Genomic DNA, 14,722 nt, shown 5'->3' with positions numbered 1-14,722 from the left:
ACTTATTTAGTGATTTTTTTATTTGTAATTCCATAACAGATGCAATATGGGGAGTAGCTGTCAGGGGCTGGGTCTCTGAACCAGCGTTTTGTCTTATTTTTGTATTGTTTTCTTATGTTTACATTGTGCTCTGTTCATGAAATTCTGAAATTATGTTAAGTCTTAGCTTTGTTGTTGTCTTGAGTTGCAGTATAGTTTAGGTCCTTTTACGTCGCCTTAGTTATGAGTCTGTCCCAGTTTTCTGTGTCATGTATTTTCTGTCTGTGTGTTTTCATGTTGCTCATGTCATGTCCACATGTTTCCTGTTTTATTTTGAAAGAGTCTTGTGTTCTTGGTTCTTTACGTTTAGTTTTACTCTCCCCTTTGTCATTATGTCTCATTCTAGTCAACTGTGTCCTCATGTGTCTCCTCTTCCCCTCATCACCTCATGTGTGTATTAAAGTCCTCTGTCTCCCTTTGTTCATTGTCGCATCGTCTGTGTTACCTTCCCTACCCGTTGTCACAGTTTCCCAGTCAAGTCATAGTTGTTATCTTGTCTCGTCATAGTATAAAGTCACAGTGAGAGTCATAGTTTCCCAGGTTATGTTCAGGTTTTTCCTCACTTTAGCCTTGTTGTATTTTCGTGAGTTTTCAGCCCTAAATAAAGGCTTGCTTTTTGTTATGTCCAGTTTTTGTCTCCTCGCCTCTGTCTGCAATTGGGTCCTCTACTCTCTCCACATGGTCTGCCCCGGCAGCCTGTGACAGTAGCTAACAGCCAGTTGTGCTACTGACTGCAAACAGTTTACATGTGAAAGGAATAACATCTGGAATTTGAAAAAAAAAAAAAAATTAATCATTAGCATTGACTGTTAATATTGATTATATTGAATAAGTGTAAATCATTTTTTGCATGCTATTTTAGAAGTCACCTGGCTAACTGAGTAATCCTAATTGGTGCAGTGCCCCCCCCCCATGTGGATTTAAAAAGTAAAGAATATCAGTATATCAGAAACTGAATCCAGAAATTATAGACTTTAATGCATTTTTATAACCAATAATAAACACTGAAATGAACTAAATTATGTGAATTTGTTTAAATTAAATCAAATTCACATAAAATCTATTTCATTGGATAGTAAAGTTTTTGGTTCTTTGTGAGTCTGCCATTTTCACAGCAACACCATCTTCTTACTCTGCATTTAATTTAGCTTGATCTAGTCTCTGTCGTGCACCTGGGCAGCAGGAACAGTGCTACATTTTACTCAAGAAAGATGCAAAAGCACAGATGTTCTGTGCCTACTCAGGTGACAGAGCCTGTACCACTTGGCCCTGACGAAACACAGCTGTCTTGGCAGCTGTGTTTCGTGCGTCACTCGGAAAACAAACTCTCTCTTTCCTTTTTTCAATTCTGTTTCGTCCCTGTTCAGTTGAGCTGTTTACTAAAGCTTGCCTTCACGCTCTGCCAGGTGCGTCAGCTGCAAGAGAGCGCAGCCCAGCTGAGGACGGTGTACGCTGGCGAGAAGGCCGAAGCCATCGCGTGCCGTGAGCACGAAGTGATGCAGTGCTGGAAAGAGCTGCTAACATCCTGCGAAGAGTGTCGGGTGCAGATCACCACAGAGACTGACAAGCTGAGGTTCTTCGGCATGGTCCGAGATCAGATCATGTGGATGGACTCGATCATCTGTCAGATAGGGACAGGAGAGAAGCCCAGGTATCTACAATACCTTCTACATATGCAAATGGAGCCCTGCATAGCAGCCTCAATATCTGTTCACCACATGCACTGTTTAAGATCAAACTCATTTATTTTCTTTTAAAAAAATGTACATATGAAATATCCTTTTGCTTTTTATGGTTCATTATAATAACATGTGATAGTCAGCATTCGTGGGCATAGTGAAAGTCTTCAGTGAGTTCAGGTTCTGTGTGGTTCCTGCAGGGACGTGTCCTCAGTAGAGGTGCTGATGAACTATCACCAGAGTCTTAAGAGTGAAGTAGAGGCTCGCAGTCAGAGCATCCTGGAGTGTATTGAAATGGGAAAAACCCTGCTGGCGGCTAGAAACCCTGCAGCTGAAGAGGTGAGATGAGTAAACATGATAAAGACTGTCACTTTAAGTCCAATTTAAACACGGATATCTAAACCTCAGTTTGTTTATAACTTTGAAGACTCTGGTTGAGTGGGCTCATGAGTCGATTAGCCTCCTCTGCAGAGTCATATTGCTAGTTTTAGGCTCTACTAGAGGGGCTTTACATGATTCACTAAAATCACCCTTGTTTTTCGTGCTGGGGCTTGGTGCAGCTTCTCAATTCATCCTGTATCTCTGTTATAGCTCCTCCCCCTTTAAGGAAAAATTGTTCTAATTGGCTGCCTCTTGCAAACAGAAGGTTTGACCAGCAAGGATGTGCCTGCCAGTGTGGAAAACAAAATGAAGCCTGAGCTTTTTCCTCTTAATGATTACACTGATCTCACTGCACCCATGTGACAGTATATGCATGACAGAAAACTTTAGAGATCCATGTTAAGAAACATAAGGTTTTATATTTTATGTGTGAGAAGGAATCGATTCCCTATAATATTTCAATTTTTTCTGAGCATCCCTAGAGCTAAACAGACCCATGATGTAATTGTGATATCTTTATTCTCAGATCAAAGAGAAGCTGGACAAAGTGATCGCTAAGGAGCGTGAGCTGTCTGAGAAGTGGGACAAGCACTGGGAAGTCCTGCAGCAATGTGAGTGGATGCAATGGCTTAAAAAGTAAAAAAGACAGGGATGTGCAGGAATCTGGCATTTAGAAGTAACTTAAGATGCTTTCTCTCTTTTTTTAATGTTCTTATTTGTCCTGTTTGCAGTGTTGGAGGTTCACCAGTTTGCCCAGGAGGCGGTGGTGGCAGAGGCATGGCTGACTGCTCAGGAGCCGTTTATCAACAGCAACGAGCTTGGAGGGAGCGTAGATGAGGTGGAACAGCTGATTCGTCGACATGAAGCCTTCCGCAAAGCAGCTGCCACCTGGGAAGAGCGATTCAGCTCACTGCGGCGGCTCACCACGGTATTATCATCATCCTCACTGTGCAAATATGTCCTCAGTTTAGACAAAATCAGTAGCACGTTCCAAACATGCTCAAATTGTTGATGAAGACTTGGTAGTTTCATCTCTGGTTCTGTTTTCTTTCTGCAGGTAGAAAAGCTAAAAGCAGAGCAAAGTAAACTGCCCCCAACTCCCCTCCTGGGTCGTAAAGTCTTCCTGGATCCCCAAGATGCCTCACATAGTCCACCCACTCTCCCCCGCCTCCCAGTCTCCCCCGTCATGAGGCAGACTATATATGAACAGAACGAAGCCAGCTCTCCTCCATCTCCCTCGCCGGCCACCCCAACACCTTCTCCGTCATCTGCAGCTCGGCGCCTGGGATCAACAGTCGCCAACTACACCCCTGTGATGAACGGCTCCAGCTACCGAAACACTCTGGATGTCCGGGATGGAGGCGTAGTGGGTGTGGCTGCAGGTCTAGGCCGCCCGGCTGCATCCTCGATTGCATCTATAGCCACAGCAGCGATGCTAGTGTCAGCCAACCAGGCACGAGAAAGTGCCAGCACAGCAAGGGAACAGACAGCAAAGGTGATGAGTCACCTGCATCCGGCACAAGCGGCGAGGGAAATTGAGGCAAAATCCTCCCCGTATCTCCGGCAACCCAAAATCAAACACTTAGATGATGCTGTGACGCCTCTGATTGTGGCCAGCCGGCTGGAGAAGGCAAGAGAGCGGGGGAGGGAGAGAGATATGATGATGGGGGCAGAGAGAGCAGAGGTAGCAGTGATGGCCGAGGTGGTGCTTCAGGAGCCGAGCCGGGAGCGTCTGCACAGCGAGCCCACCAGAGGGCCTCGAGGATCCAGGACTGACCCTTTGGGCCACGCTGAGCCTCAGGGCCAGACACACACTTATCACCACAGGATAGAACGGCAGCTGTCCAGCGAGCAGCTAATCCAGGCGCGCAGGGATGAGCTGCCTCAAGAGGTGTGGAGGGAACAGGCTGAGAGGCGGGAGAGACGGACGTTGGAGAGGCAAACTTCCAGCGAACAAGAAGGTCATGGGGGCCACGAGGGCCGGCGGAGAGAGAGGGACAGGCACCGGCTGGAGAGACAGGAATCCAGTGAGCACGACACAGGGAAGGAGCAATCAGACAGACGCTCAGCAGGAGGGTGAGACTTTGAGAGTACTGCAGTGCATTTTAATCTGGATGTGGATATTTATGCAGAAAAGAAGTCAATGTTATTGTAGTCAGTTTTTTGAGTTGAATCGATTGTGATGTGAACAGTAGGTATTTTTCCACAGAGACAAGAGGTCCACCATGGCAGAGATCGTAGAGCAGCTACAAGAAAGAGAAGCAGCGCAGGTCTGGGTTTAGTCTTTATAAATAAAGAGTGTGATATTTGGGGGCATTTAGGGGTTAATTCTAAGTTTTGAGCAAACTTCCTAAAAAGAGAAAACTGGGATAAGTAATAAAGTTTTTCACTTTTGAGCCATAAATCAAATTCATCGCCTCTCCCGACCCTTAGGCCCGCGGTGAGGTGCCCCGACTGCCTAACGGGATACCAGAAAAGTCTTCCCGTCCCGACCGCCCTCGAGCTCGGGACAGACCCAAACCAAGACGCCGGCCACGACCCAAAGAGCCCGGGGAAACGACGCGGCGGTCCAGATCTGCACCAGCCCAGAGCAGCCCGATCGTTCCCCAACCGCCCACACATACGGCACACCACGAGGGCTTCCTTTTCCGCAAGCTGGACATTGAGAGCCTGAAGAAGAGCACCAATAGGTGGGTGTTCAGGGTCATAATGATACCTGATACCTGATAGGAGTTATAGAGAAGGAGGCTGGACAGTGATGTCATGAGTATCAAACTTTAGGGATTCCAGTTAATCAATTAAAAGCTATTTATGTTCCACAGGGGTTATTGAGGTGCAGAAAAAATGATTGTTTCATCGACTTATTCTTAAATATTAGTTTGAACAAAGCATTTCCAGCCCTCTAAGTACCACTTTCTCATGACACTGCTGCTTCCTCCATTTAATAATTCAACAGGGGTGACAGAGGCATGACTTTAGCATGTTGAGCTAACAGGCTAACACACGGACATGTTGAACAGATGCATGACACACACAGGCTCACAGGTTGATTCCATCGTGTGTTCAACATGAAAATACTCAGAAGAGCTTTGGAGTTTCTCAGGAAAGCAAAAGCTTACCTTTTTATATTTTTATTGAGATGAAGTTTGAATTTTTACCTTTTTCTCTGACACAAAAAAGTTCTAGACTGTCTTGTGTTTGTATGTGGTGGATAGAAGGAAGTAGTCACAGTTTGTGGTGTTGCCTGTGCCTGGCAGTGGGAGATTACAGCTGTTTAGGGCTGGGCGATATATCGAGTTTTTAACCTGTCAGCACGCTCATGCAACCTCTGCTTGCTCCTAAGGTTTTCCTGCCGCGAGGAGAAGTCATGTTAGCGTTGCCAAACAATGAATAATAACTAAATAAAATCAAATAAAAACTGAAGGAGTTATTTAACTAAAGGTTAAAAATGTGAGAAAAATCAAAGCTTGGCCTGCATTTGTATAGCGCTTTTCTAGTCCCTAAGGACCCCAAAGCGCTTCACACTACATTCAGTCATTCACCCATTCACACACACATTCACACACTGGCGATGGCAAGCTACATTGTAGCCACAGCTGCCCTGGGGCGCACTGACAGAGGCGAGGCTGCCGGACACTGGCGCCACCGGGCCCTCTGAAGGCTTCTTAGTTCATGCAATAAAATGTTCTTTTCAGAACCTCAAAAACAGGGTTTTTACCTTTTTGAGTTTAAGGCCAAACTGAGCTACAGCTTTAGAATAATCACACAGCTACACTAACAAATTAATTTAAGTAGCAGTAGATGTTTTGCAAGGTAAATAACTGTTTTGGTCATTGCAGCTGGGTAAAGAGTAGTAGTTCCTTGCTGGAAACATCTGTCTGAAGGCAGGTATAGCTTAGTGTAATAGATTAAGATCCCCATTAGCTGCAGCAACACAGCAGCTATTCTCCCTGGGGTTGGAAATATAGTATAGTGGTGAAAATGTATTAAATATACCCAGTGTTGGGAAGGTTACTTTTAAAATGTATTTCACTACAGATTACAGAATACATGCCCCAAAATGTATTTTGTAACGTATTCCGTTACGTTACTCAATGAGAGTAACGTATTCTGACTACTTAATATATTATCATACTTTTTACAACTACATGAATGTACTATTGCTGTGTGATTTATTACTATTACTGCAGGTTACTCGCCATACCAATACTAACTAGATGTTTCAATCTTAATTTAAATGAGTAACAGTATGGACGTTAGGTAAAGCTGCACTTTTAGCAGCGATCTCGTATTAAAACTATTCCGCGTGTATATAAAACAGGTTTGCGGCTCCGAACCGTAGTAAAGGGATCTCTGGCTAATGCGTCGGGTTCCGTGTCGGGCTTGTAGCCGAAAACTAGCTTTGCTTTGTTGTCTGGGTCAACTTTGCTAGCGAGAGACAGAGAGAGGCGATGAAAGGCTGCTCCAACGGAACTTATTGTTTCGGAGGAAAACACGAACACGGTGTACAGTTGAGTCTTAACAGCTTACTTACAACTGGGCTACACTGCCCATGAGGCTGCATTCTTTAGGGCTATGCCTGTAACACTCTGCCTATTGCTTTCATATGAAATCATTTTTTGAACAATCATTTTTAAAAATGTTTCTTCACGTCATTATGCGGGCCTGAAGTAGAGGTCACATGGGCCGCGGGATTTAGACACAGGCATTAGAGCCTCTTAATGCGTGTTTTGTTTGGGTTTCCGCCGGCGTGGAATTACCAGAAATAGAGAGGGCATAGCCGAACATATGAAACAGGAGAAGACCGCCGTGTAATTTCTTTATTTCAACAAAGTAACTGTATTCTGAATACCACCTTTTTAAATGGTAACTGTAACGGAATACAGTTACTCATATTCTGTATTTTAAATACGTAACGCAGGTACATGTATTCCGTTACTCCCCAACGCTGAATATACCATACAAACTAACTTTGGCTCTTTTACATTTTGCTGATGACCATGTCCGACATGGTTTGTAAATGCATTTTATAGTGATAAGTCTGTACATGTAGTGAAGGACCTGAAGGCTTACTGCACTTTTCTGCTATAAAGATCTTCTTTCATAGCAGATACTGAGATATCGCCCAGTCCTCCAGTTGTTAATTTGTACTGAAGAGTAAGAAAATCAGTGATGAGTACATGAAGCAGGAAAAGGATTCACTAATGTAAATCTTATGTCAGCCTCTGAATATATTATGTCTGTCAGTGCTGATTATTAGGATGTAATTAGAGCACTTTATTAGATCAGAGGCCTGCAGGATTCCCACCGCATGTGAAAACTTCATGCATGACGCTTACGATGCCTCCTGATCTAACGCGAGCCCACAGAATAAAACACAGGAGACTGACTGACTGGCTGAGGAATGCTGTGGGATGGAGCTGCTGGTCAAACACACACACTTATGCACACAGCCTGCCCTCCACTGATGACCACCCTGCTTCTTCCAGAGAGACACCAGCAAGGAAGTCTCTCTCTGCACTGCCCCCTGAGGGCTGGGCTGACCTTGCACAGCTAAAAGCTCATCCCCTCCCAGCTGTGGATGAGTCCCGCTCACGCACCTACTCAAGGCAATGGATGAGTGTGTCGTATGTACATGCCCTGTTATGTACATGGAAAGGTAAAGCACAATGTCGAATGGCTTAAATCCGGACAAGTGTGAATCTCCAAAGTGCTCCTCGTTGTTAGCGGTTGATGCCGAGAAAGAAAGCGAGGATGCATTTAGGGAAGGACTGAGATTCAACCTGTCTCTGTTACATCTCTACGCGATGAGACACTAAGTAAGTTGATGTGCACATTAATATTCTGGTACCTTGTTAGGGTATGGTGCCTGTGAAAGGTGTATGAAAGTGGACGACAAACTTCCACATCTGTGCTTCGCATTAAATTGAGGTTACAGCTGTGAGCGCATTCACATGTCAAATTTCTTTTGACATCACATGTCAAAAGTTTAAACTTCTTCCCGAGGTGTCCTGTTCATAATGTACAGGAAGAGAAAAGTAATATCTGCTACTGTAAACTAGAAAAATACACTAAAAAACCCACACCAAGGAACAGAGATATTAAAAGAAACATTTTTTTAGCTCACGTGTTTTTAAAGGGAACCTGTTGCGCTCATTTCCAACTCTTCCCAACAGTTTAGGCTCTTCCTTATTAACTCTTTAGTTTACCGCTCCTTTAGCCATTTTTCTTCTGCCTTGCAAAGCAAAGCTCTGGATGTGGTTGGAGATGACCATGTTGGGGATATCTGCACTCCCCGCCATCACACAGAGCCAGCAATAGAAAAACATTTCAAGAATGAACTTTTAATAGGTGTTGTGAGCAGTTCAGACATCACTTATCACTTGCACCATTGGTTTTTTTTACCCGTGTATCTACTGTTGAATTTGAAATCAGGATATTAAGCTGCACATGGAAACTTGCTCTGAATAATACTGGCAGTACTGTGCAAATGTTTTAGTTGCTAAAAGTAAAAGGAGAATGTTTAAAATAAAATAATACAAAGTGAAGTAAACAAAAATTAAACTTCTTTTTAAGGTCTGTGGAGATTTGCCACAGATCATCTGTGGAGCCTGGCTGTCTCTTTATGTAATCTCACACTGGCTTCCACACCATCTGCTGCAGAACTCTTTGTTCTTCTTGTGGCTGAAAGTTGCCCTTAAGGACTCTGACTGTGTGTCTGGGCGACTGAAGATAAAAATATAAACAAGTTCCTGAAACTTGTGCACAGTACTGCCGATGTCAGCTATTAACTGGAATGCTGTGTGCATGTAAACACGCTCACAGAGGGAAAACGAGCATGTCTGGATTTTAAGCCGCGTTGTTGCCAAAATGGCATTTTAACCAAACTCCTCTGTCTCTTTTCTCCTCTCTTCCTCGGTGCTGCTGGCTGCTCCTCTTGTCTCCTCCAAGGTAAGTCACATGTAAGCCTCGCACACAGGTGCACACAAGCTGTACGTAGCCTTCCTCCCCATCCCTCCATCCCCCCACCTCCTCCGTCTGTCTGTCCGTCCGTCTGTGTTTGTTCAGCAGTGTGTTTCCTCTTCCCTTCTTGGGGCTGCTTCATCCCGCCTACCTACCTGTCTGCTCTGGTCAGGTGAGTGAGGTGTTAGTGTAGCGACTGTGATTCTGCAGCTTTTCCTGACTCCTCCTGTCCTCCCCCACCCCTCCACCCAACCTCCTTCCCCATGCTCCTCTTTTCCTCCCACCTTTTCCCTCCTCTTCTTCCCCTCCCTTCCTCTCCCGCCTCCCCCCACCACAGCAGATCATGGGTCAACCTGTACTGCGTGCTGAATAAAGGGGAGCTGGGTTTCTACAAGGACGCCAAGAACACCACGACGCCCTACAACAACGAGCCGCTGCTCAACCTCTCCCACTGCCACTGCGACGTCACCAATGGCTACAAGAAGAAGAAGAACGTCTTCACGCTCAAGTAATCGGCTGTTTTCGCACTCACATGTACTGCAGACAGGCACTTTCATGCTAACCCGGGTAAAACTAAAGTCGTTAGTGTGTTTTCACTCTTTAGGGCTTGGGCACATTGTAAAAATAAAGAGTGTGAGTAATTTATTTGGTCATAACGACAAACCCAGATTTGATCTAGTAAACCCATTGTACATAATTCTGGTATTCCAATAGCTAAAAACCTGCTTCTAGACAAAAAAGGTCACATTTTCTTTTAGTTTTCCAAAATATGACACTTATAATCTTTCCAAACTGAAATGAAACAACACTTTCTTCCATTTTTTTGGCCATGAATCGTTAGCATCCTGCTAATGCATGCTGATTGGTCAGCTAAGGATTCACGATGGGATGAGCTCCCTCGATGGAACCTGTTTACAGACGATAACTAGACGTTAGAAGCGTAGTTAAACCACAGCTGAGAGTCGTGTTTCAGAAGCAGCTGGTTGAAGGTGACTGAGATCAGAAGGCTGTTTACTTCATCTCTGAAATTAAAAAGGCAAATGCCTTAAAGTGTCTGACACCTCATAATAATTACAGAAAGATATTTTACTAAAATAGAAATCTAAAAATAGAACACATGATACAGTGAGGGTGAAACATCTTTCCAAATCTTAAAGAAGAACTTAAAGTAGTCTAAGCTACACAGACACGGGGATTTCCAAATTGATCTAAGTTGAATTTTAGTTAAGTAAAAGTCAGCAGTAGCAAATGACTCGCGCTTTTCCTCTTTCCCACACTGTCGTTCTGTGCCTCACAGATGGGGCCCACTCCACAGTTTGGGAACCACTTCTCTAAGGCTGAGTTTAACTCTTCTTCTCTCTTTGCAGAACGAAGGACGGCAGCGAGTTTTTGTTTCATGCAAAAGATGAGGTGAGACATTTTTTCTGTTTCCAGCACGCCTCAGAATAGTGAAAGCAGCTGCAACTGTGCATCTGCACGTCATCGAAAACCTTAAAAACATTCATGTTAACAAGTGAACCGGCCAGCTGACATCTGTGTACCCCTCTCTCCCATCGCAGGACGACCTCAAAACGTGGGTGACTAATATCACCGCCAGTATTTCAGAGCACGAGGAGATTGCCAAATGGGGTCAGCCCCAACCAACTACCTCATCCACCGACGAGGGCACGCGCCGCGACGGGAGCAAGGTGGACAACAGGTCAGAGCGCGGCGGCGAGCGTTCGGACCGGGGTGACCGAATCGAGCGTGCTGAGAAAGAGAAGGAGAAGGAACGGGACAGAGAGAAGGAAAAGGAGAGGGATAAAGAGAAGGAGAGGGAGAGGGGCGAACGGTCGGAGAGGTCAGAACGGGCTGGGAAGTCGGACGCAAAACGATCAGAAAAGTCCAGTAAGAAAAAATGAGCTTGGACGGGAGCTGGGATTGAAGCTCACAGTATGAACTCTGGCTGGGAGGCGGGGCCATAAACTGGTTGCGAACGCCCCCCTCCTCCTCTTCGCCTCCAACACTGTCAACAGAGCAGTCGTGTTTGGATGGAAATCGAAGGATTGACCCGGGCTCACTCATAGGACGGACGGGACGGATTTGATTTGGAGCAGGAGACACCTCTCTCGCTCTCCCCCTCTCTCTCTCTCTCTCTCTTCTGTGTCTCTGTGAGAACGCACAGAGTCACCGACGCCCCCTGGTGGCTGTTTCGGAGAACTGCCTGAGAGCAGGGTGGCGTTTTGTGCTGCGGAGCCCCGGGCAGCGTCGCCATGAGAGAGAGACGGGACGCGCATCACGGTCAACGGGAAGGCTGTTAGGCTGACGGCTGGTAGAGCGATAAAACGTAGCTCATGCTGTTCCATGTTTGTTTTTTCTATGAGACGAGCTCCGTCTGTATGTATTTCTCGTCTGTGTGTCCTATTTACTGTATATATCTGTCTGTAAGTCGAGACATCCTACACTACGTCTTATTACTCCTTGGAAATACAAACAGAATGAAATTATGCCAAAATGTTTTACAGACCTTCTTTTACTTTCTCCGCTGTATCCCATCTGTCTGGAGGTCTGGCCATGAAAACATGTAGAAATTCTAATAGTTTTACTTAGATAACAAACTGCACTGTAAACACACGCGTGCACTTGCCCTGGATGAGTCAGCACTGATCTCCAGGTTTGTGCTGACTCTGTTTAAGAGAAGAGAAGAGTAGACGTCGGTCTTCAGAACTTTGTTACGCACACAAAAAACAAGAAGAAATGTATCAAATCAAGATCCCAGGGCATGCAGAGCAGTTTCCCTTCCCTTGGATAGGATTTTATTTTAGCATTATAGATTTTCTAGTGAGCAGTAGGTGGTCAGAAGAAATAAAAAGTCTTGTTCCCAGGGGCCTCATTCATTAAAATGATTTTAAAAGTGGACCTCTTGTAGTTTTATTTATATTCTGTCATATATAGACTTTTACAGTGGTAGATAAATGCTCATATTAAACACGGGGCAGGTGGGTATTCCTAGTATGATCATTGGCCTTAAACAGGTGGTGGTTTAAGTTTAAGAGGTCCACTTAAATTAATGAATAAAATAGGAAAAAATCTTTATTTTTGATATTTCTAATAAAAATGAAACCATTCATTGTCATCTGCTTGTTTTACCATCTAGATCAGTTTTTCATGGTTTGGTCATAAGCACAAAATCTGCATGTTTTTAATGAATGAGGCCTTCAGGGATGAAAACAGGCCTCATCTACTCTTTTATTCTCTTACAACATCAAACTACTGGATATTCTCTTTGATTTATTATACATACAAATTTGTTTTTATACAGAGTTTAAAACAAAATCTTGTTTGTGTGTGTGTGTGTGTGTGTGTGTGTGTGTGTGTGTGTGTGTGTGTGTGTGTGTGTGCGCTGCTGCTCTCCGCTCCCAGGGTCTCCATAGCTCTCAGGTTATTTGTGTTGGTGTGTGCTTCACACTCGTCAGTACGTTCATCCCCTCAGATGCCGCCTCAGTCTTCCGGATACAATACATCCCATTCACAACACACATCTACACACACCCCATGCACACATTTGTACTTCTATCTTTGTGATGCTACATTCCCTCACCCCTTAATTTAACCCTGATTCTGAACCTTCAAATAAACCTTTCAGAGCGTCTTTCAAAGTCAGGTCCTGGAAATATGTCCTCGCTCACAAAGATAGACTTACATCTTCGCACGCACACATAAAACCCATCAGGCTGAAAATTTTAGAGGTTATAAACGAGTCTTAAAAGTCATCAGGTGGAAATGACTGAAGCGATCAATTAAAAAAGCGAATGAGCTGACACGGCACTGACAAAATATTTCATAAGTGAGAGATTGCATGCTTTTCTCGGAGAGAAATCACTCGTCTAAAGAAGCTCGTCTTTGCGGTTTAGCATCTTTGTTACAAGTATATGTTTCATTTCATGGTAACGCACCACAATGCCATAAACAGCAGGAAATGAGAATCATCACGGTTTGGTTTATCTGGTAAATGCAGCTTTGTGAAGCACCAGCGGTGGATGGTGGCATTAATTTCCTGCCCCGTTAGATGCATGCGGGCCAGACTGCATTTAAACTTCTTTTAAAGTGCGTTATTATCACCGCTGCTGTATGAAAACTCATTCCAGCTCTCGTGTTTCTGATGCTCTCTCTTAAAGTTCAGCTGAAATGCATTTGCATAATTGTTATTTAATTTTTAATAATTAATTATTTGCAGCTCCTGTACTGCATGTGAAACAGAAAGCTAGATAAAATAGAAAGGCCTCATTCGTAGGGCACACGTCCAAGTTAGTTTCTTGGAGCATTAGCTCCTGATGCTCCCTGATGCTGTATGCACAGTTTCAGGATATGTGGTGCATTTTAACCCACACCTGTGGCCTAGAACAAATCAAACTATGACTTCTAAACTGGAAATGATGCAAGAGAAAATTTAAAAAAAAAATCCCTGCAGCCACACTGGAGAACAGGAAACACAAGCGCTTGTGTTCAGCCATTGAAATAATGCTTGTTTATCTTCTGTTTGCCACCGGCAGCCATTCAAAAGAAATCAGGACTAAAGAGAGCATGGCCTTTTAGGGAGAAGAGCTACAACAGCTTGTTTCAGACAGAAGATAAACTAAAGGGCTCCACCGGGGCTCAGTATAAATGTAAATCATGCAAAGCTACGCTGTTAGAGTCCAAGAGTAAAACTATGGAGCTGAAAATGAGCTTAACAGGTTGTCTTTTTAAAGGTGTTTTCTCTTTTTGATTCGATTTTTTGGTCAGTGCACAGCTGCTTCACAGAGCTTCGAATGCAGCCTTTTGGTGTTTTTAGTTTTCAAGACCTCAGCTAACAAAACACCGTCTGCCCATGGTTTTTACCTGCTCTCTCACCTTTCTGCTGCATGTCACAGAGTCTGCCAGCTCATCAAAGACGCATCACTCCAATACTTACTTTTTTTAAATTAAAGACCAGGTTATTTTTTAACTCAAACATGAAGGACTTCACATAACTTCAGTAATATTTTACAAGAAAACATTTACATTTATTTGTAAGAAGGCTGTAAAGCCCAAGAATCCAGCTCGTGTCTATATTTGCTAGGATAGAGTTCATATTTAAGGCTTGTTAAAGATATGGTTATCGGTCAGCTGATTGTGTTGGGTCTTATTTATTTATTTATTTTAGGTTTTCATTGCTGGATTTTAAATTCCCTCCTGACCTACAGACCTCGTTTCTGTTTCTCATAAAATATGTCTTTAGAACTTGTAATTTATTTCATGAGAATGCCACATGAGTGCAATCATTTGCATGCATGTCAGACACAACAAACACACCAAGAGTGAAAAGAGTTTCATGTTTAAAGTGGCACCGAGCCAGCTGGCTTGACTGATTGTGAATCCAGCATCATAATAAACCTCCATGATTTGTTTCTGCTGATACACACAGAACAGATCGCGCAGGGTACAGCTGAACCAATAACAAGTCAAAAAACTTTACACTTTGGGGAGCAGACACAATTAGATAATATATGAAAGGTAAACAATGGGACAAATGAAAGCTCGACGGTTTGGGCGTGTGTGCCGATACCCTGCCCGTCTGTCTGTTGTGCTCACATCAGCCTCATTCTGTCGGCAGACACGAAGTAATAAATAAAAATACCTTTTGGTTTGTTGTTAATGTA

At 43.9% G+C, this 14,722-nt stretch overlaps 1 protein-coding gene across 3 annotated transcripts in view; it reads left to right on the top strand.

The window, feature by feature from the left end:
- sptbn4b (spectrin, beta, non-erythrocytic 4b) overlaps window positions 1–14,722 on the top strand; it is a 97,639-nt gene extending 82,917 nt beyond the window's left edge. The window contains exons 34-43 of one of the 3 annotated variants that reach the window (XM_084950610.1): window positions 1,446–1,690; window positions 1,919–2,057; window positions 2,626–2,710; window positions 2,831–3,027; window positions 3,157–4,175; window positions 4,309–4,369; window positions 4,533–4,789; window positions 9,403–9,570; window positions 10,430–10,472; window positions 10,622–14,722. In XM_084950610.1, the coding sequence (XP_084806736.1) occupies window positions 1,446–1,690; window positions 1,919–2,057; window positions 2,626–2,710; window positions 2,831–3,027; window positions 3,157–4,175; window positions 4,309–4,369; window positions 4,533–4,789; window positions 9,403–9,570; window positions 10,430–10,472; window positions 10,622–10,963 (2,556 nt within the window). In that variant the 3' untranslated portion in view covers window positions 10,964–14,722. Of the gene's footprint in view, window positions 1–1,445; window positions 1,691–1,918; window positions 2,058–2,625; window positions 2,711–2,830; window positions 3,028–3,156; window positions 4,176–4,308; window positions 4,370–4,532; window positions 9,051–9,399; window positions 9,571–10,429; window positions 10,473–10,621 lie in introns of those variants that run through there. The other 2 variants (XM_084950609.1, XR_014802191.1) reach the window with 2 other exon arrangements.

Source organism: Perissodus microlepis, chromosome 14 (genome assembly GCF_051167445.1).
Source record: "Perissodus microlepis isolate ML-2025 ecotype Zambia chromosome 14, ASM5116744v1, whole genome shotgun sequence".
Classification (NCBI taxonomy): domain Eukaryota; kingdom Metazoa; phylum Chordata; class Actinopteri; order Cichliformes; family Cichlidae; genus Perissodus; species Perissodus microlepis.
The sequence above is the reverse complement of the archived record's forward strand: the minus strand, read 5'-3'. Positions and strand labels throughout refer to the sequence as shown.